This window comes from Plecotus auritus (genome assembly GCF_963455305.1).
Source record: "Plecotus auritus genome assembly, chromosome: 4".
Classification (NCBI taxonomy): Eukaryota; Metazoa; Chordata; class Mammalia; order Chiroptera; family Vespertilionidae; genus Plecotus; species Plecotus auritus.
Window position 1 is genome coordinate 191,698,474 of NC_137775.1, and position 19,994 is coordinate 191,718,467.

Genomic DNA, 19,994 nt, shown 5'->3' on the forward strand with positions numbered 1-19,994 from the left:
CTGACAGGGCAGGGACAAAGCGGCGGGAGCCCCAGTACCTCCTCCAAGGTGGTGTCTGCGACCCCGCAGCCCGCCAGGCGCAGGCGGTGCCGGTTCTGCTCCAGCGCCTGGAAGAGCCCCTGGAAGCCGGTTCGGTCGGCGTCCTTGGGGAGGGCGTAGCTCAGCGTGCGCCCGCTGCGGTCCCTGAGGAACGCTCGTGGGACGTGGGTCTGTATCAGGGCCGTGATGGGAGCCGCGTCCTGCGGGCCGTCCAGCTCCACAGCGGAAGGCTGTCAACAAAGTCAGGAGCAGCCGGGCATGAGTGCCAGCGTGCCCAGCACACACCCGCTGAGGTCAGTGTCCGGCCCGGGAGGCAGCCCCCGGTCACCTGCTCCGTGAGTGTCAGGCAGAGGCCCTGGCCGTAGGCTTCGGTCAGGCCAAGGGGGGGGCCGCAGCAGCGGAGCCGGCCCTGCTGCAGGACGGCCACGCGGTCGCTCAGCGCCTCCGCCTCGTCCAGGTGGTGGGTTGTAAGGATGATCGTCCGACCTGCGTCCCAGGAAAGGCGGCATCAGAGCCGGCCAGACATAGGCAGCGGGGAGCGGGCAATGCCAAGATGCCCACCGTGTTTAACCAGAGAAGCAGCAGCCTGGAGAAGGGACTGGCGCGGCCCTGACCCTCTCCTCTGCAGGCCTCAGGGCCGTGACCAGCTCCCAAGATCCCCCCCTCAGAACACGGGGCGCTCAGATGGGCCCAGCGGGAGAAAGAGCCCTGGGCACAGGGCCCTGTGTCCCTGCCCGTCTCTAGGCCTGGAGCCCTGTCGCAAGCAGAGGAGACGTTTTATAAGAGGGAGAGAGCCGGGCGTCCCTGTCCCCTGACGCATCCTCAGGCAATAGCCTGGCGGGCACTGGGGGAGGAGTCTTCTCCATGAAGCGGCTGTTGTGTAAGAAAACGGACGGCACCGGGTGAAGGCATGAGGGGTGTCCTTTAGACCGGGGACCATGCGCGTGTGAGAGGATGGGAGCACTGACTCCCCGGAAGCCCGGAGCGGCGGACAGATGGGGCTCTGGGAGGCGGGCGGGGCAGCCGGTGAGCAGGCAGGCGAGGTGAGGACAGGAGGGGAGGCCAGGGAGCACCAGCCCTGCACAGGGCCAACTACCAACCGCCCTCTGCACTCAGTCCCTGTGCTGGCATCGGGCAGGGTGGTCTCTGGTGGTCCCTGTGCTGGCATCGGGCAGGGTGGTCTCTGGTGGGCCCTGCGCTGGCATCGGGCAGGGTGGTCTCTGGTGGTCCCTGCGCTGGCATCGGGCAGGGTGGTCTCTGGTGGGCCCTGCGCTGGCATCGGGCAGGGTGGTCTCTGCTGGTCCCTGTGCTGGCATCGGGAAGGGTGGACTCTGGTGGTCCCTGTGCTGGCATCGGGCAGGGTGGACTCTGGTGGTCCCTGTGCTGGCATCGGGCAGGGTGGACTCTGGTGGGCCCTGTGCTGGCATCGGGCAGGGTGGACTCTGGTGGGCCCTGTGCTGGCATCGGGCAGGGTGGACTCTGGTGGTCCCTGTGCTGGCATCGGGAAGGGTGGTCTCTGGTGGGCCCTGTGCTGGCATCGGGCAGGGTGGACTCTGGTGGTGCCACCTCCCGGTGCAGGGGGCCCGGTCCCGGGGAGAACAGGAGCGCGCGGTGCCCCCACCTTCTCGGTATTGGAGGAGGATGTCCCAGATGCTGCGCCGGGAGCAGGGGTCCACCCCACTGGTGGGCTCGTCTAGCACCACGGTCCTCGACGTGCCGAGGAAAGCGGCGCCGATGGACAGCCTCCTCCGCAGGCCTCCGGACAGGGCGCGGGCTTGCTTGTGCTGATGCTGCGTCAGCCCCACGTCCCGGAGAGCCCTAAAGTGAGAACGGGCCCCCGCTGCCTTCAGAAGCCGCCGCGAGCACCCAGGCAGGGTGAGCCGCGCTGTGGGCAAGGAGGACCTGACCACCAGCAGCCCCACACAGAGTGACCCCCACACAGGGGCCGACAAGAGCGGCACACGAGGGCCCGCACCACGAGGGCCCGCACCACGAGGGCCCGCACCACGAGGGCCCGCACCACGAGAGTCTGCACCACGAGGGCCCGCACCACGAGGGCCCGCACCACGAGGGCCCGCACCACGAGGGTCCACGCGGGGCTCCGAGGATGCTGGGTCCCAGAAAGCCCCAGGCCCTGATAGGACTTGCCGGCCGGACACGAGGCGGAAGGTGGTGTCTGTCTCATTATCTGCTCCTGCCCCTCCTGACCCGGCACGAGCTCAGCTCCCTCAGCTCCTCGTCCCTGTCACCCACGGTACCGACAGTGCAGGGCCCCCCTCACAGACGCAGGGCATGTCCCCGCCTTCCAGGGGCCCCAGGACAATGACACCCCGGCTGGGAGAGGACGATGCTTCCTTTCAGCAGGTCACTGGCCCTTCCCTCCCAATGGGCCTCTGCCAACACGCCACGTGGGTGATCCCCACACAGGGTGATCCCCACACATAAGGTGACCCACATGTGTGATCCACACACAGGGTGATCCCCACATAGGGTGACCCCACATGGGTGATCCCCACACAGAGTGACCCCCACACAGTGGGGAGTGAAGCTACCAGGTCCCCCTCGATCACTTTAAGCAGAGGCCCCGCGGCTGAGAAAACAGAAATCTAGTCAGGAAGTCAGAGGCTCTCAAACGCCGCTGTCATGTGAGCAAACCCTCCATTTCTGCTCGTTCCCGCACCCGGTCTCACGCTCACAGCCTGGCCCGCCCTGGCCCGCCCTGCAGAGGCTCCTGTCCCTCCTGACACCACCCTTCTCCCCGCTGACCCGCCTCCGCAGTCCCTCAACCCCGCAAACCCCATCCCCTAACTGTGGGTGTCAAGTCCACACGCTCGGCCCTGTGTCCAGCTGCCTCACCGGTCCCTCCGCCACACGGAAGGGCTCCACGTCACCCTCCGCTCTGCCTCCCTTCGCCTCCCTTTCCCATCGCGCTCCTGTCCCATTTCTTTGCTCCTTTGCAGCAAAACTCCTTCCTTCTCTCCGTAACTGACCCGTGTGGCCTTCCTCCCCAACATGCCCCGGAGGTCACCGATGACCCAGCGTTCTCCATCCAGAGGTCATTTCTCAGTCCTCCCTTAATGGACCCTCCACAGCACCCTCCGCACCTGACCTCCTTCTTAACGGACGTGGCTCCCTCCTCCCTGCTGGTCTCCCCACCTCTCCATCCTCTTCGGGTGGAGTGACAAGGCTCGGTCCTCAGCCTGCCGTTGTCCACCTGCACACGCCCCGCCCGCCCATCACCACGGAACAAAGCAGCCTCCCAGGGCGTCCCAGGGCGTCCCGCAGCTCCAGGCGCTGAGGTTTCTGCCAACAACACCTCCTGATCCGGGCCTGGCCGAGGTCCCCCCACTTCTCCTCTCTCCTCAGGGAGGCCTGGCTCTGGGCTCCGCTCTCTGCTCTGGTCACGGGATGCAGGTCCTGACCTCAGGGACCCCTGCACCGCCAGGGTCACCCTGCACGACGAAGCTCCAGCTCCTGGTCCTCACCCCCCGGGCCCTGCGCCCTGCCTTTCATTTCAAGGCTCCCACCTGCCCCAGGTCCGCGGCACACACTCACACCGACGGCCCCGCCACACGGCACCTGTGCCCTCCGTCCCCACCCGGGGGCAAGTCAAGCGCCATCCTCCCCGAGACGCCGCTCTGGGCCCAGCGCTGGCGGCCGTGCCCCGTCCGGTGGGAGCCGCCTGCTCACGTCCCCTCATGGCAGAGGCCCCGAGATGGTTGTGAAGCGTCTCTTTCTGTCCCCTTCACGGACTCACCGCGGCAGGGGGCCCCCAAGGGACCGCCACTCACTTGTCCACCTGCTGCCGCCGCTCCGCCCGGGTCCGCTGCGGCGACCGGATGGATGCGAAGAGCAGCAGGTGCTCCAGGACCGTGAGCCTGTCCAGCAGGACGTCGCGCTGCGGGCACACCCCCAGCTCCTTCCTGACCCCGGCCAGGTCCGCCTGCAGGTCCCTGCCATCGACGAGGACGGTTCCAGAGGTGGGCGCGTGCAGCCCTGTCACCAGCGACCTGCGAGAAGACGCGCCAGCGGGTCAGCCCAGGCCACGGGGTCTGTGGGCATCGTGCTGGGTGTGTGGGCACGGGGGGCGGGTGGAGGGGCACGGGGGGCGGGTGGAGGGGCACGGGGGCGGGTGGAGGGGCATGGGGGGCCGGGTGGAGGGGCACGGGGGGAGGGGGGAGGGGGGAGGGGCACGGGGGCAGGTGGAGGGGCACGGGGGCTGGTGGAGGGGCACGGGGGGCAGGTGGAGGGGCACGGGAGGCGGATAGAGGGGCACGGGGAGTCGTGGGAGCTCAGCACCCTGGTGCGTGCGCTGCACTCAGACGCCCTTGTGACCAGCTGCTGGCCGGGCTATTCACACCTCCCGGGGACGTGGGGTGGGTGTTCCCACTGCTGCGTGCCTCAGGCTTTCATTTTAAACCGTGACGACCAATCTGCCAACTGGCCCCGGAGCCTGTCCTCTGAGCTGCTGGGAGGGACAACCGAGGTGGCCCAGGTGGCCTTCCTCACACCTGCAGGGACGAGGTCAGAGCACCTCGGAGCGGCAGGGCCACTTGCCACCCTCGGCCCCGCAGGAGAGGTGTGGCCCTGGGGCCCCGGTCGCTGCTGCGGCGGCCTCCCCACTGCACACACTAGCGGGTGCTCAGCGGGGCCGCGGCTCCGGCCAGGCCCGTGGAGAGAAGGAAACCCCGTGTTTCCCTTCCGGCGTGTTCCCACTGAGGTTCTGAAGCTTCGCGTATGTTCCTTGCCCGTCTCTGTCGTCGGGACGCACCGTCAGCGCTAAAGAGCAGAGACAGCGGCTGCTCCACCGGCCGCCCCGCCACGGAAGGCTCAGCGGAAAGGGCCTCCGTCGCCACAGGCCGCTCGGGCTATTTGTGGCTCCACGTCTGAGCCCCTCACTCTCCGGGACAATGAGGCTGGACGTCTGAGCCCCTCACTCTCTGGGACAATGTGGCTGGACGTCCGAGCCCCTCACTCTCTGGGACAATGAGGATGGACGTCTGAGCCCCTCACTCTCTGGGACAATGAGGCTGGACGTCCGAGCCCCTCACTCTCTGGGACAATGAGGCTGGACGTCTGAGCCCCTCTCTCTCCGGGACAATGAGGCTGGACGTCTGAGCCCCTCTCTCTCCGGGACAATGAGGATGGACGTCTTAGCCCCTCTCTCTCTGGGACAATGAGGATGGACGTCAGAGCCCCTCTCTCTCCGGGACAATGAGGCTCCACGTCTGAGCCCCTCTCTCTCCGGGACAATGAGGCTGGACGTCTGAGCCCCTCACTCTCTGGGACAATGAGGCTCCCCGTCTGAGCCCCTCTCTCTCTGGGACAATGAGGATGGACGTCTGAGCCCCTCTCTCTCTGGGACAATGAGGCTCCCCGTCTGAGCCCTTCTCTCTCTGGGACAATGAGGCTGGACGTCTGAGCCCCTCTCTCTCTGGGACAATGAGGCTCCCCGTCTGAGCCCCTCACTCTCTGGGACAATGAGGCTCCACGTCTGAGCCCCTCACTCTCCGGGACAATGAGGCTCCACGTCTGAGCCCCTCTCTCCGGGACAATGAGGCTCGATTCTTTAACCAAACGCACAGCCTTCGGATTCTAAACTCAACATCAAACCTTAAAAAAAAAAAAAAAAAAAAGCCAACCACACAAAATCAGGACGTGAAGAACTACTCAGGTGTGTACAGAACTACAAACTCCTCTGACTGTCACCTTCGCACAGAAATGCAGACATAATTAAACCGAGGAGAACAATGAAAAGGGCCCTAGAACTTTCCAAGGTTCAAGTAAAAGCAGGTGAGTTCATTGTAGGGAAAACAGGAAGAATTAAAGATTTTAAAACCTGTCACCCTCTCCTTGCGCCTGCCCCAGGCCTGCAGGGTGGCTGGGGGGGTGGGAGGCATAGCAGCTAGGCAGAGGGCAGAGGGAAGGGGGCAGGGGCAGAGGGCAGGGGCAGAGGGCAGGGGCAGAGGGCGGGGGCAGAGGGCGGGGGCAGAGGGCGGGGGCAGAGGGCGGGGGCAGAGGGCGGGGGGAGAGGGCAGGGGCAGAGGGCAGGGGCAGAGGGCAGAGGGCAGGGGGCAGGGGCAGAGGGCGGGGGCAGAGGGCAGGGGAGAGGGCAGGGGCAGAGGGCAGGGGCAGAGGGCAGGGGGCGGGGGCAGAGGGCAGGGGAGAGGGCAGGGGCAGGGGCAGAGGGCAGGGGCAGAGGGCAGAGGGCCATGCTTCCTCCGTGAGAAAGGAACCGGGCCCGCTGCTCAGGCAGGCTGGCACTTAGGAAGCGGAGCCCCGAGTTTCACGCGGCGGAGGGGGACGCACAAGACGGTGGTTTTCCCGGCGCCGTTGGCCCCCAGCAGGGCGGTGATCTGGCCTCTGTGGAAGGTGAGGGTCAGGTCCCGCACAGCCGCCTGGTGGGGCTGGTACTCCTTGGTCACGGACACCAGGGTGACGCCGGGGGGGCCTCCTTCCCGCCCCCCTTTCCCGTGCTGAGGCAATGACCCTGTGAAGATGCAAACACACCCTGAGGGGATGGCACCCCGTAGTGCAGTGACCTAGCGGTGGCCCCAGACACAAATTCTGGCCCCGAAACATGTGGAACATGCAAAAATCTTCCTTCACCAAAATCGAAAGGCAAATTACATAATGGCAAAAATTAAGTGAAACTTCTGATTACAAAGGTTGTACCCTCATGGTATCCATTCTGCAAAAATCACACACGTACATGCACATACATGCATGCACACACGCACGCACACATACATATACCCACACACATGCATGTGCACGTGCATGCATGCACACTCACATATATGCACGCAGACACACATGTGCGTGTACATATGCAGAGAACAACAGCAAGCAGGTTAGTTACACGCCAAGCAATAGACTCGGGAGGAGTGAGGGTGCAAGGTGCTTGCTGTGTTCCAAATCTGAGCGGCTCCTGTTTCCGGGAGTAACGGGGGAAGCCATTTCTTTGCAGACGGGCTGTGGGGACGGTCCTGGGAGCCTGTGCACTCGGACCCCTGCCGTGGCCTCCGACGGGGCCCAGGGATGGCGGGACTGGGCAAGCGGCCACCCTCCTGGCCGTCCCCGGCAGCTCCCCGGAAGCAGGAACAGGGTGCGCCTCCCAGGGGAGCGCCAGGTGAGGATGTGGGAGCCCGGGAACCCCAGGTGTCTGCGCCCCAGGCTGCCCTGTACAGACCTGCGTGCCCGCCGTCCTCACGGAGGGGGAACGGCCCGGAACCGCGGGCGCACGGCCTCTGGGTGGCCCGGCCACGCGCGCCCTTCCAGCAGGATGCCGTGCAGGGGAAGTACCACGGCTTCGGGACACCCACGGAGCCTGAGGAACGAGGCACCGGTCAGACCCGTTCAGCTGCTTCTACTCAGAACAATGTCCTGTAAGAGGGCGTCCTAACTCGTGAACACAAAGCACTAGTCCATGCTGACACGTTCCCCACACGTGCCACGGACGAGCCAGCGACAACCGGCTGACCCCTCCTCACCCGCCCAGGGCCACGGCCGGGGCCTCCCTCCCCTGGCCCCTCCTCTCCTGCCCGGGGCCTCCCTCCCCTGCCCCCCCGAGGCCTCCTGAGCAGGTGGCTATACAGGCGGAAAGAAGGCAGCTGGGCGAGGCCTCTCAGCGTTGGGAGGAAGACATTAGAAATGAGTTGGATATTAACGGTGACGTGCTAGTTAGACCATCCCAGCTCTAACCCATCTGGACTGTAAAGGTACCCCTCACTGATCCATTAATGTCAACGAACGGAAGCCGCCAAACTCAGGCTGGCGGCCCTGGGCTCCCAGCTCCTCGCCGTGTGCTCTGCTTCCCGTGCACGCTGCCTGCCCTGCACCTGCCCACCCCCAAGGGTGGCTGCGCATCCAGGTGGGCAGAGCCCTCCGTTCACCCCGAGCTCGGCGCCCAGGCTGGGAACCAATCAGCCGAGCCGCAGACTGGCAGTGATGGAAGAAGGCAGGGACGTCAGACAGACCCCGAGAACGCGAGGGGCCCGCACGCACGTAAAGATGATAAAACAGGAAGCCGGAGCGGCCCGATGAGGCCGTGAGCTGTGGGCAGCGGAGCGCTCCTGACGGCGGAGGCTGGGGAGAGGCGTCGGGCCTGTCTCCCGTGCGGCAGCAGACCTGGCCGTCCTTCTCCGAGGCAGACACTGAACGTGGTTGCACAACAGCAAAGAGAACCACAAACCCAGGTGCGTTCGGAAGGCAGGTGTGGAGGTGAGTGCTTATCCTTCCAAGGTGGCACCCAGGCCTCCCGCCTCCGCGAGCCTGTGTGGTGTGGACGTGACCTGGCTGGGTCCTAGCTCCCTGGGGGTTCAGACACTGCGTTGCGCCTGGTGGGAGGGGAGAGGCTCCGGACAAGCGCCCCAGGGGAGGTAGAGACAGCGTCAGCCGCCCGTCTCGGGCCCTGGCTGGAGCTGGCTGGGTGTGGCTGGTTCCGAGGGAACTGTTCCCGTGCACGAGCCGACGTTAAGGGTAGAAAGTTGCCGTGCGCTCCACTGGGACTGCAGGTGAGTGCCTGCAGACAGGCTGACCCAGGGCCCTCCCCTCGGGAGGCACAGAGCAGGAGCTGCAACCAGGCCAGCGGGAGGAAGGGACAGAGCCCCAGCCTTCTGCACGCCCCCAAGCGCTTCCCGAAGCTCCTCCCGATTTGGCATCCAGCTGTCCTGCCCCGGAGCCCCAAGCTTCTGGAAAAATAAAACACAACGCTCCCCTGAGAGCCAGCAGCGTGGCTGATGTCCCACTGACTCCACGCCAGGACTGACGACACCCCGTTGCTCGGATGGGCCTCCCTGAGCCGAGCCACCTTCCTCCATGGCTTCCACCCGTTCCTTCACGTGTGCTTCTCCAGATGTGACCTAAAAGTGCGCTTCTGCACCCCATGTCTTCTGTGTTTAATGTCTTAAATATATGTGACAAAACACACCACCTTAATCGTGTAAAGTGACGCTGAGCACATTCACACTGCTGTTCAACCAACCTCCAGAACCTTCCCCCCCTTCTCTCCCCCACCCCTCCGGCCAGCCCGCCCGCCCACCCACTTTCTGTCTCCGTGAATGGGACTATTCTCGGGTGCTGCTCAGAGTCTCCAGAGGGACGGCCCGCAGGACACGTGTGGGCTCCTGGGAAGAGACTCACTAGGAGGGGCGGGCGCACAGCACGGAGGCTGAGAAGTCCCGTGATCATGCTCATTCCCCACCCCCACCCCTCTCGGCAGACGCCCCTCCCCAGAGCAGGGCTTGTGCACATCTGGGCAGGTGTCGGTGCAGAGCTGCCAGAGCAGGAAGAGTCAGAAAGGGACACAAGCTGTGCTGACCCGGGTGCCTGCCTGCGGGAAGCAGGGCCGGAGGGAGGGCGCCGAGAGGGGGCAGCGACTGCTACCCGCCTACCAAAGACAGGAGGGAAGAGGGGGGACACACAGGTGCCCCCCGCATGGGACGCAAGGCGGAGCCCGCTCAGACCCCCAGGGCCATCCCTCACCATCACTCCTCTCCCCAGGGCACAGCGCCACCCACCCACCGTCCTAAGGACACTGCCCCACCCTCTCTGGGCCTCCTGACGTGCAGGGCTCTGTCCCCGGTCCGCCCTTTTCTGAGGAGGAGGAAGAGGCGCTGCTCCCGGCACACCTCGCCCTGCTGTGCAGCTGCAGGCGCCGCACCCCACATGCAGCTCTGCGCCCATTAACTCACTCGCATTTTGAAAAGATGGAATATAAAACGTATAGTCAATTCCTGTAGTTTAACCGCGTTACAGGAGAAGTGCATGTTTAAAGCAGAAAAATTAACAACGGAAAAGAGATGTCGCATTAAGTCCACATAAACAACCATTTGGCATATAAACCAAATTAGGATGCTTTAGAATTGTTAACTAAATACTGAGATATGTCTTTTTAAAATGTGATTTGAGAACGTTATCATTTTCTTTAAATAGTTTTATTAAGCTTATAAATTGTCTTATAATTGTATTTGGCTATTTGCAATTTGATTTAAGTTCTTATAAATGAAACCCGATGGGTTCTCGTTGCTTCTGTCTTTGGTGTTTAGAAAAGCCCTGCCTGCCTTTAACAACCATGCTTTTCCCACTGACTCATTACTTTCATGATGCTGAAGTCTGATCAAGTATGAACGGGTCCGTCCCTCTCCCTCGCGGTTAACTGAATCACGTGTCCCTTCTCACTGACTGAACTGCAAACCCACTACCGAGCGAGTCGCCCACGAGCGGGCCGGTTACTGAGCGCTGCCATCTGCTCTGCTGAGAGCTCCACTGCTTCCATCCTCGTCAATTCACAGGAAGGTGTTATATCATCACCAGCCACCACGTGCTGTCATTATTTTCCGTAATTTTTGAACATTATTATTAATTTATATGTCTAGCTATCTTTTGGAAACATTTCTTGAATTAAAATTTCCTTTTTTAGTATTTTGTTTAAATAATTTGTGTTTTAGTGTGTTAACATGTTTCATATTAAATGTTACATAACTTAAAGTTATATAAATGTATACATTAGGCCCAGCCGGTGTGGCTCCATGGTGGAGCATCAACTCATGAACCAGGAGGTCACGGTTTGATTCCCCGTCAGGGCACATGCCTGGGTGGTGAGCTCAATCCCCAGTAGGGGCCTGCAGGAGGCAGCTGATCCATGATTCTCTCTCATCACTGATGTTTCTATCTCTCCTTCTCCCTTTCTCTCTGAGGTCAATAAAGACATATTTTTAAAAAATAATGTATACGTTAATTGGAAAAAGTCGGCATTCCTTAAAGTAATAAACGCCCACATGTCCTCTCTCTCTGCCTCTGGAACAGCAGTTCTAATACAACAGCATAGCAGTTCGCTCACGCTTTAAGCTCGTGTTGTCATCTTACTGTTGGATTGTAAGTCAGCGAGCTGAACAGAAGACCCTTAACCAATAAGCCAAGCTGACGGGGAGCCTTTGTTGTGCTAGCAGTCTCAGAGGAGCAGCTTCTCAAAGTCTGAGCCAAAACACGGGGGAAGCCTTCGCTCTTTATATTTCCTAGGTCTCTTTGTCTTCCCAATATGGAGTGAGACTTCCGGACCTTCCGCAGGCTTTTTAAAAAAATAGAAGAAGCCCTGTGTGCTGGGATGGGGGCGGGGGGAGGCAGTGCGCCTAGTAACTGTCTATCTTGCAGGGAGCCTATGGCCTTGAGCACAGCACAACTCAGACATAACCAGAAGGCACCTGGCGTGGGAGGACCCAGACCCTTCCGTCAGCAGAGATTCGAGCAAGCATGTTCACAGAAGCCAAACAGCAAAGTCAGTTAACAGAACAAGGGACCATCTGCTTTCAGTGGGAAACTTTAAACAGCAGCTTTTACAACACAGAGGGTACTGGAACAAGACGGCCATGCTTCACGACCCAGGGTGGGAGTCTTACCGGGGACCAAGTTGCTCAGGTACCAGCCACATAGGAAGTAAAGGCCCGAGTCGACCAGAATCATCCCGCAGACCCAGCTGAGCGGCAGGCCTGCCTGCTCCGGAGACTGGTGCAGGTTGTCCCACTGGACCCCTGGAGGGAGGGAGGGCAGAGTCAACCCGGGGGGGATGGGGTGTTAGTCCTGGAGGCTCTGGCGGAGCTGGCAGCAGCTGAAGCCCAAGGAGGCGCGTTGGGTTCGATGATACGGGCAGAGCAACCATTGACATTTTAATATCCAACATTCAGAGTTTTAGAAAGGTGCTTTCCTTATCTCCTTGAGAAAATAGGCATGTTATACAAAAAGATAAAGAAGGCTCCTGCCGACCCAGGCCCTAAATTAGGTCATGGTCTGTGCTCTCAGGAAATATATAAACAGGACATAGAAGGCCTGGGATGGGCTAGGACCATTCTTTCTCACAATGTATTTGCAGGTTACTGCTGAGTTAAAACATATGCCACGTAAGATATCCCCTTCCTCAGTCCCCCTAAGGCAGCGGTCGGCAAACTCATTCATCAACAAAGCCAAATATCAACAGTACGACAATGGAAATTTCATTTGAGAGCCAAATTTTTTAAACTTAAACTTATTCTAATGCCACTTCTTCAAAATAGACTCACCCAGGCCGTCGTATTTTGTGGAAGAGCCACACTCAAGGGGCCAAAGAGCCACATGTGGCTCGCGAGCCGCAGTTTGCCGACCACGGCCCTAAGGGACCAGCCTAGAACTCTTACATAAAACTCATGCTGACACTTGCTGGAGTTTAGTCCAAAACACCCAAAGGGCTGACCGTGAATCCCCTCCGCCTCCCCGGGACCGCTGGTTCGGAGCCGCTGCAGGCACTCGGGGGCCGGGGCTCGCTCTTCTGTCTCGGCACAGCCTCCGCATGAAACTGACCACGGCTCAGCGTGTTTTGCTGAAATGTCTGAGATCTCCCAGACCAGCGCCCAGTGAAAGGGCTAATATACAGTCGCTGGAAGCGAGTCCATTTATTGCATATGTTTTAACTGTAAGTGTTCATAAAAACCACATAAACATGTAAGAAACACAAATCTGTCCTGGCTTAGGATGTCAGTTGTCAAAATTTCCAGGTAAGCGAGAAAGGCTGCCAATCCATTTTTTAAAATGTTATTTCAGGCCAAATTAATAGGGACACCGTCATGGGAGTAAAGCGGATAATCGTGCCCTCTCGGCTCTGGCTAAGTCCCTTTCCGGACACAGAGATGAGAGCGGGCAGACCACAGTGGAGGCTGGCATGTGAGAGGAACTAGGAGAGCGGGCAGAGACCCAGGGAGGCAGATTCTAGTTCGACAGGACTGAGAGACGGGCGTGCGCACACCCCCTTCCTGGGAGAATTCAGAAGGTTGCTAAGGGAACGGGGTGTCGGGGTGCCGTGAGGGAGAGCCGGGCCTTGGCTGGCGGGCTGACTGGCAGCGGCTGGACCACGGCGCCGTGGCTGTTCCTGAGCGTTCCTAAGGCCAGGGCACTGGGCGCGGGAGGCGCTGCAGAGCCACACTGAGCACCAGCATCGCATTGCCAGGGCCCTGCTCTGGGGCGGGGACTTCCTCCTGTGCCACCCACAACAGGACGACTGCAAACCCCCAACGCCCGAGCCACCGAGAGCCGCCGGAGCGCGCACCGTCTTACCTGCCTCCTGCCCTTCCAGGAACGTAACGAAAAACACCCCTTGTCCAAAGGCGGTCGTGGAGAGGAGGCACTGTGCGGAGGAGGAGAGAGAGACAGCCACCAGTGCGTGACGGGACAGGATGTCCACAGCGCCACGCGCTTCCTCTGAGGGCCCCGGGGAGCCAGTGTCCGCGCCCGGACACTCAGCCCACGATCAGCCGCTGGAAACGCGCGGGACAAGCTCATTTTTAACATTAAAAGGAATTATGTCTCTTTCCTGCAGTGACTGCACAGTAATAATCCCACGTTGGGGACAGAATGCAGGCACACGGCCGTGGGAAGGGCGTTTCCTACGTTCTGTGTTGACGAGGCTGAGGATGGCGCACGTGTCCTGGCCGGGTAGACTTTTCCTGGCTGGAAATCACCTCAACACGCGAAAAGGAAACCAAACTTTGTGTGCATGGAGCCCCTCCACATGAGGTGGGAGCAAAACCAAGCATCAGCGCCTGAAATCCATGCCTTTTTCCTCACGTGGAGCATACGGGGCCCCGCATGGCCCAGGCGGCTTCCATCCCCCTGAAACACCTAACGACACCAGCCCAAACCGTGGGTCACGGGTTTTTACAGGGCAGAGGCGAGTCGTCACACGGATGGGCACTGGCAGTGGGCACAATGCCCGCCCAACAGGAGCGCCTGTCCGCCTGCCCGCCTGCACGGGCCTGAGCTGTGTGCATGGCCAGCGCGGACCGGGGCACAGCGGGGTCCACTGATGCTGGGGAAAGGGATGTGGCTCACACAGAATATTCCACCTCAGCCTCAGCACAAGGAGGAGACCCGCCCACCACGGAGGCCACAGGCAGCCGAGGCCGCACCTGCAGGGCGTGAACCGTGTGACGGCCCGTGCGTGCGCTGAGCCTGACCCCGTTCACGACGGTCCTTCCGTCCCTTCCCCGCCGACCACGCGCCCACCGCGAGCGGCACCGCGCCACGGGACTCACGAAAGGTGAGCTGTCCCCCCATGAGTGACGGCAGACCTGGAAGTGCCCTGCGCTCCTTCCGGAGGCGCACGGAGGGGTGGAAGCCTGACGTTGCTAACGGACAGCCCTCCCGCTTCATGTGCGGGCACGCATGGAGCTTCCAGAAGGCTCCAGGCTGACTGCTACCCCAGCTATGGGGGTCCGTTCTCCCCACGCAGAGCCCAGATCTAAAGCCGCATGCTCCCGTGGGTACTGGGGACTGCCCGGTCTCCCGGGAGGGGCGTGAGGGGAGAAACGCCCATCGGGGCTGCCTGCCCCCAGCACATCTCCACCCCCCCAGGGCCCCTGAGCCCCAGCAGGTTCCTTCCGGGGTGGCCTGGGGAGGGGAGGCCAGCAGGCCGGCGGAGGCGGACAGGGCAGGGAAAGGCGGGCGGTGAGAGGCGGTGTAGGGGGTGGCGCTGTCCCTTGGGCACCTCTGCGAAGCGCGCGCTCACCAGAAGCATCTGGGCGGCCGCACCGAGCTGGCGGCGCAGCACCAGCAGCACCACGTAGGGCAGGAAGCTGGCCGCGTACAGCAGGCTGCACCAGAGCGCCGCCCTGGCCGCGCGGCCGAAGCACGCGCTCAGCAGGTAGCTCAGCATGACCGCCGACAGCCCGAAGTCCAGCAGGAAGAGGAACACGATGAAGGCGTTGCTGTGCGCGAAGATGCCGCTGGTTTTCAGGACGACGGCCAGGGCGGCGCTGCCGACGGCCGTCACAGCCGCGTTCTCCAGGAACCAGGCCAGGAAGCTGGTGGCCGGGGGCACCCCCATCATCCGCAGGTACTGCCGGGAGAGGAGGCCGTTACCCAGCGGCGGGTGCCCGAGAAGAAGGGTCTGTCCTGGGGGAAGCCAGGCACGTCCCCTGCGTGTCACCCTTAGGAGCCCACAGAGGAGGCCGGTCCCGCGTGAGGGCAGGGAGAACGGGGCGGCCAGTGGGTGGGAACAGGCTCCTCGCGGAAAACCACACGGGGGACGGCTCAGGGCGGGTCCCGCCAGGCTGCCCGCTGGCCGGCTGCAGGCCACATGCTTCCCGTTCCTGCGGCTTCTTTTCACTCCCATTTCGTGTTGTTTCTCTTTTGCTGGTGCTGGTTTTGTTTAATAAGGACAGAGAAAATAAGGGGAAACACTTTTCCTTAGGTTCGAGGGATTACGCAGGGGTCCTCAAACTTTTTAAACAGGGGCCAGTTCACTGTCCCTCAGACCGTTGGAGGGCCGGACTATAGTTTAAAAAAAAACTATGAACAAATTCCTATGCGCACTGCGGGCCCGGGACGCGTCGGCTGCTAAGCAGGACAGGCAGCGGCCCCCGGCGGGCCGGATCCATGTCCTCGGCGGGCCGCATATGGCCCGCGGACCGTAGTTTGAGGACCCCTGGATTATGGCATCGGCTTTAGAATGCGTTTTGCTAAATGATTCAGTTTGAAGTAATTCAATAAAGTTAATTCACTTGCTCATCTATAACATCGCGATACTGAGCAGGAAGAAGGATTTCTGGCCAAGGAGCTGGGAGCCCATGAGACTGGCCGTCCCCCAGGCCCTCTGCCCGGGGCCCACCTGGATCAGAGACCAGGACGCAGGGGGGAGGCGTGCAGAGCAGCAGGCAGCGCCACGTGGAGCGGAGCTGAGCACGGGCACCCGCACGCTCGTCTGTGCCTAATCAACAGCAAGCAAGTGAACACTCTGCCTGTCTCCCGGCCTCGCCCTCCTGTGGCTGAAGCGGGAAGGGCGCTGGACACGCGCCTTGTTAAAAGCGGTTCTAACAGTTCAGGTTTCGACAGAGAGAGCAAGGCTGAGCCGGAAGAGTCCCCGCTCCAAGGCAGGACGGGGAGCTGGCCGCCCCGCGGCCCTGAGTGCACCGAGACTGGCTGGGCCTGGGCCTGGGCGGACTGAGACTGACTGGGCCTGGGCCTGGGCGGACTGAGACTGGCTGGGCCTGGGCCTGGGCCTGGGCGGACTGAGACTGGCTGGGCCTGGGCCTGGGCCTGGGCGGACTGAGACTGACTGGGCCTGGGCCTGGGCCTGGGCGGACCGAGACTGGCTGGGCCTGGGCCTGGGCCTGGGCGGACCGAGACTGGCTGGGCCTGGGCCTGGGCGGACTGAGACTGGCTGGTCCTGGGCCTGGGCCTGGGCGGACCGAGACTGGCTGGGCCTGGGCCTGGGCGGACTGAGACTGGCTGGGCCTGGGCCTGGGCCTGGGCGGACTGAGACTGGCTGGGCCTGGGCCTGGGCGGACTGAGACTGGCTGGGCCTGGGCCTGGGCCTGGGCGGACCGAGACTGGCTGGGCCTGGGCCTGGGCGGACTGAGACTGGCTGGGCCTGGGCCTGGGCCTGGGCGGACCGAGACTGGCTGGGCCTGGGCCTGGGCGGACTGAGACTGGCTGGGCCTGGGCCTGGGCCTGGGCGGACCGAGACTGGCTGGGCCTGGGCCTGGGCGGACTGAGACTGGCTGGGCCTGGGCCTGGGTCTGGGCGGGCGGCTCCACTGGCGGAGCATCAACCAGGCACCAAGGCTGCAGGCTCGCCTCCCGGTCAGGGCACATGCCTGGGTTGCGGGTTCGAGCCCCAGTTGGGGTGAGTGCAGAAGGCAACTGATGGGTGTCTCTCTCTCTCTCTTTCCCCCATCTCTCTCGCCCTTCCTCTCTCCATTAAACATCTCCTTCTTCCAACGTCACGTGCCTTTCACTTCCTTTCACCCTCCCTCCCCATCTCCACAGGAAACACCTCCTGGACCGCAGGCTTCGGGCTGACGGTGATTTTCCCGGGACAGGGAGCCCTGCGGAGGAGAGGCAGGCAGAGCCGTCTCCCAGGCCAGCCCTGGGCAGCTCACCTCTTCCAGCTGGATCTCCCGCTCGTAGACCAGCCTTCGGACCATGCTGGCCACAGACACGATCCACGTCAGCATCATGATCAGGGGGAGGAAGAAACCCACGTTGTTCAAGAAGCTGAAAGGAGGCAGCAGGCGGCCTGTGAGCGCCAGCGGGCAGCTCTGCTCCCATCAGCCGCGGGCAGCTCTGCGCTGGGCATGCCTCCCCACGCTGCCCCTCCCACAGACACTGTCCCCACCCACAGACACTGCCCCCCTCCCACAGACACTGTCCCCACGCTGTCCCTCCCACAGACACTGTCCCCCTCCCACAGACACTGCCCCCTCCCACAGACACTGTCCCCCTCCCACAGACACTGTCCCCCTCCCACACTGTCCCCACGCTGCCCCTCCCATAGACACTGTCCCCCTCCCACAGACACTGTCCCCCTCCCACAGACACTGTCCCCCTCCCACACTGTCCCCACCCTGCCTCCTCCCACAGACACTGTCCCCCTCCCATACTGTCCCACGCTGCCCCCCTCCCACTCTGTCCCCACCCTGCCCCCCTCCCACACTGTCCCCACACTGTCCCCCTCCCACAGACACTGCCCCCTCCCACAGACACTGTCCCCCTCCCACAGACACTGCCCCCTCCCACAGACACTGTCCCCCTCCCACAGACACTGCCCCCTCCCACAGACACTGTCCCCACGCTGCCCCCTCCCACTGAGCCCTGTGGGAACAGTCTCCCTCGGCCATGTCAACAGGCCTGTGACAGGCGGGACAGCTCTTTGGGGTCCTGACTCAACAGTGGCGCACACTCACAAGGAGACACGTCTAGCTGACAGGGCTGTGGCCCCACCACCTGCCCTGTGGGTGACTCGCTCCACAGAGGCCCTGCACCCCTCGGGCCCCAGCAGAAGACCATGGCCTGAGGCTCTCTGGTCCTGAGAAGCCTTGGTCCCCAGCATCCAAGGCACGTGACCCACTGTTCACCGCCACGCAAGCATCAACCACCGTGGTTTCCAAGAAAGAGAGAGCAGGCGTGGTTCAGTGTGTAAGACACGCGTCGCCCCACGAAGAGGCGCGGGATCGTCCCGACACAAGCAAACAACACCCCGCCGGTTTAGAGGTGCTGAGCTAACGTCCCTCTCCATCTTCTCGGCTCTCGGCAGGTAACCACTGACTCCAAAGCCAACAGTCAGAGAGACCAGTTCGGTCAGACACATCACCCAGCACCCTCCCTCCCGATCAGATCCTCAGGAGAGCAGCCCCCCAGATCCTCAGGAGAGCAGCCCCCCCCCAGATCCTCAGGAGAGCAGCCCCCCAGATCCTCAGGAGAGCAGCCCCCCCAGATCCTCAGGAGAGCAGCCCCCCCAGATCCTCAGGAGACCAGCCCCCCCAGATCCTCAGGAGACCAGCCCCCCCAGATCCTCAGGAGAGCAGCACTCCCCCCTCCTCCGGACCAGCTCCCCCCTCCTCCGGACCAGTTCCCCCCTCCTCCGGACCAGCTCCCCCCTCCTCCGGACCAGCTGCTCCCGTGGACAGCAGGGCCTGAGCAGTGGGGCAGCGAGCAGCGCCCTCCCGAGGAGCCGGCTGTGCGCACGCGGAACAACTCTGCCGGCTGCTGTTTTCATTTCCCGAAAGCCGCTCGTTAGGGCGCCCTGCTCTCCGAAGCGATATAGGAACACTTGAAATTCTCCATATGCAGGAAGCGCACCATAAAGCTGTCCTGCCAGAACCACCGTGAGTCATGGGCTGAAGGGAACGTTAACGTTTATGGAGTCCCGCTCCCATCCCACCCTGCACTCCTAAAGTAACATTTCCCCACGTATGCCCCTCAAAACGTGAGCCATGGCTGCTAATACATAATAAATGGGAGAGGGGAGAGAGGAAAAGGGAGAGAGAGAGAGAGAGAGAGAGGGAAAGAGAGAGGGGAAGGGAAAGAGAAAGGAAAGAAGAGAGAGGAAGAGAGAGAGGGAGGGAGAGAGAGGGGAAGGGAGAGAAAGAGGGGAAGAAGGAGGGAGAGAGAGAGGGAAAGAGAGAGGGGAAGAGAGAGAGAGAGAGAGGAAGAGGGGGGAGGGAAAGAGAGAAGGGAAGAGGGAGGGAGAGAGAGGGGAAGGCAGAGGGGGGGAGACCCGTGGCTAAGACGGGACGTGCTCGGCCCAGTGAGGCTGAGCAGCTTGTTCCTCTGGATGACAGGCCTGCGCTCAGCCCCCCCCCCCCCCCTTGCGAAGGCCGCTCCCCTCCATTGCGCCAATCGTACCTGTCCGTCCTCGCCGCTCACTGGACTATCGCCAGCAGCACCTATTTCTTAACAAACATAAGGAAACCGCCCTGGCCGGTGTGTCTCAGTGGCTGGAGCATCGGCCCACCCACCAAAGGGTCTCGGGTTCCCTTCCTGGTCAAGGGCACGTGCTGGTCGGGAAGCGTGTGGGAGGCAGCCAATCGATGTGTCTCCTGCACACTGACGTTTCTCTCTCTCCACCCCCTTCCCTCCCACTCTCTCTCTGAAAAGCAAGGGGAAAATTCCTCAGGTGAGGATTAACAACAAAGGTCCAGAAAACCTCTTCTTCCCAGATCCCCACCACCCACTGCCCACCTCCCTCTCCTGTCTACAGGGGGACTCCTGGGGTCTGCATGCCGTCTCCCTCCCCCTCCCCTCTCCCCGTGTCCTGGCTGACCTGGCTGCACCCCCTCCACGGAGGCTGCCTTAGTGAAGTCCTCAGTGGCCCACGTGCCCCCTACACGGACCCCGCCTGAGCCGCACTGGCCACGCCTGAACACTCCCCGCCCCCCCTGCAGCGACGCAGGCTCTGGTCACGCTCTGGCCTGCTGTGGGCAGCACACCCGTCTTCAAACTGTGTGGGAAAGAGCCGTTTCCTGCTTCCCTCGTGCCCACAGGTGGACCTGGAGAGCACTGCACCCCGACCTGAAGGGTCTTTCAAGCCGCCCGCGTCAGGTGTGAGGCCGCCCGCGTCAGGTGTGAGGCCGCCCGCGTGAGTGTGAAGCAGCCCGCGTCAGGTGTGAGGCCGCCCGCGTGGCATTGTCTCAACAACTGTCCCTCCAG

At 62.3% G+C, this 19,994-nt stretch overlaps 1 protein-coding gene across 1 annotated transcript in view; it reads right to left on the reverse strand.

Moving 5' to 3' along the window:
• Positions 1–19,994, reverse strand: part of ABCA13 (ATP binding cassette subfamily A member 13) — a gene marked incomplete at its 5' end in the record, with an annotated part of 149,231 nt that overhangs the window by 60,628 nt on the left and 68,609 nt on the right. The window contains 10 exons of the mRNA XM_080665222.1: positions 39–269; positions 368–525; positions 1,661–1,857; positions 3,831–4,049; positions 6,349–6,529; positions 7,232–7,369; positions 11,439–11,570; positions 13,123–13,192; positions 14,573–14,902; positions 16,946–17,060. Of these exons, the coding sequence (XP_080521348.1) occupies positions 39–269; positions 368–525; positions 1,661–1,857; positions 3,831–4,049; positions 6,349–6,529; positions 7,232–7,369; positions 11,439–11,570; positions 13,123–13,192; positions 14,573–14,902; positions 16,946–17,060 (1,771 nt within the window). The remainder of the gene's footprint in view (positions 1–38; positions 270–367; positions 526–1,660; positions 1,858–3,830; positions 4,050–6,348; positions 6,530–7,231; positions 7,370–11,438; positions 11,571–13,122; positions 13,193–14,572; positions 14,903–16,945; positions 17,061–19,994) is intronic.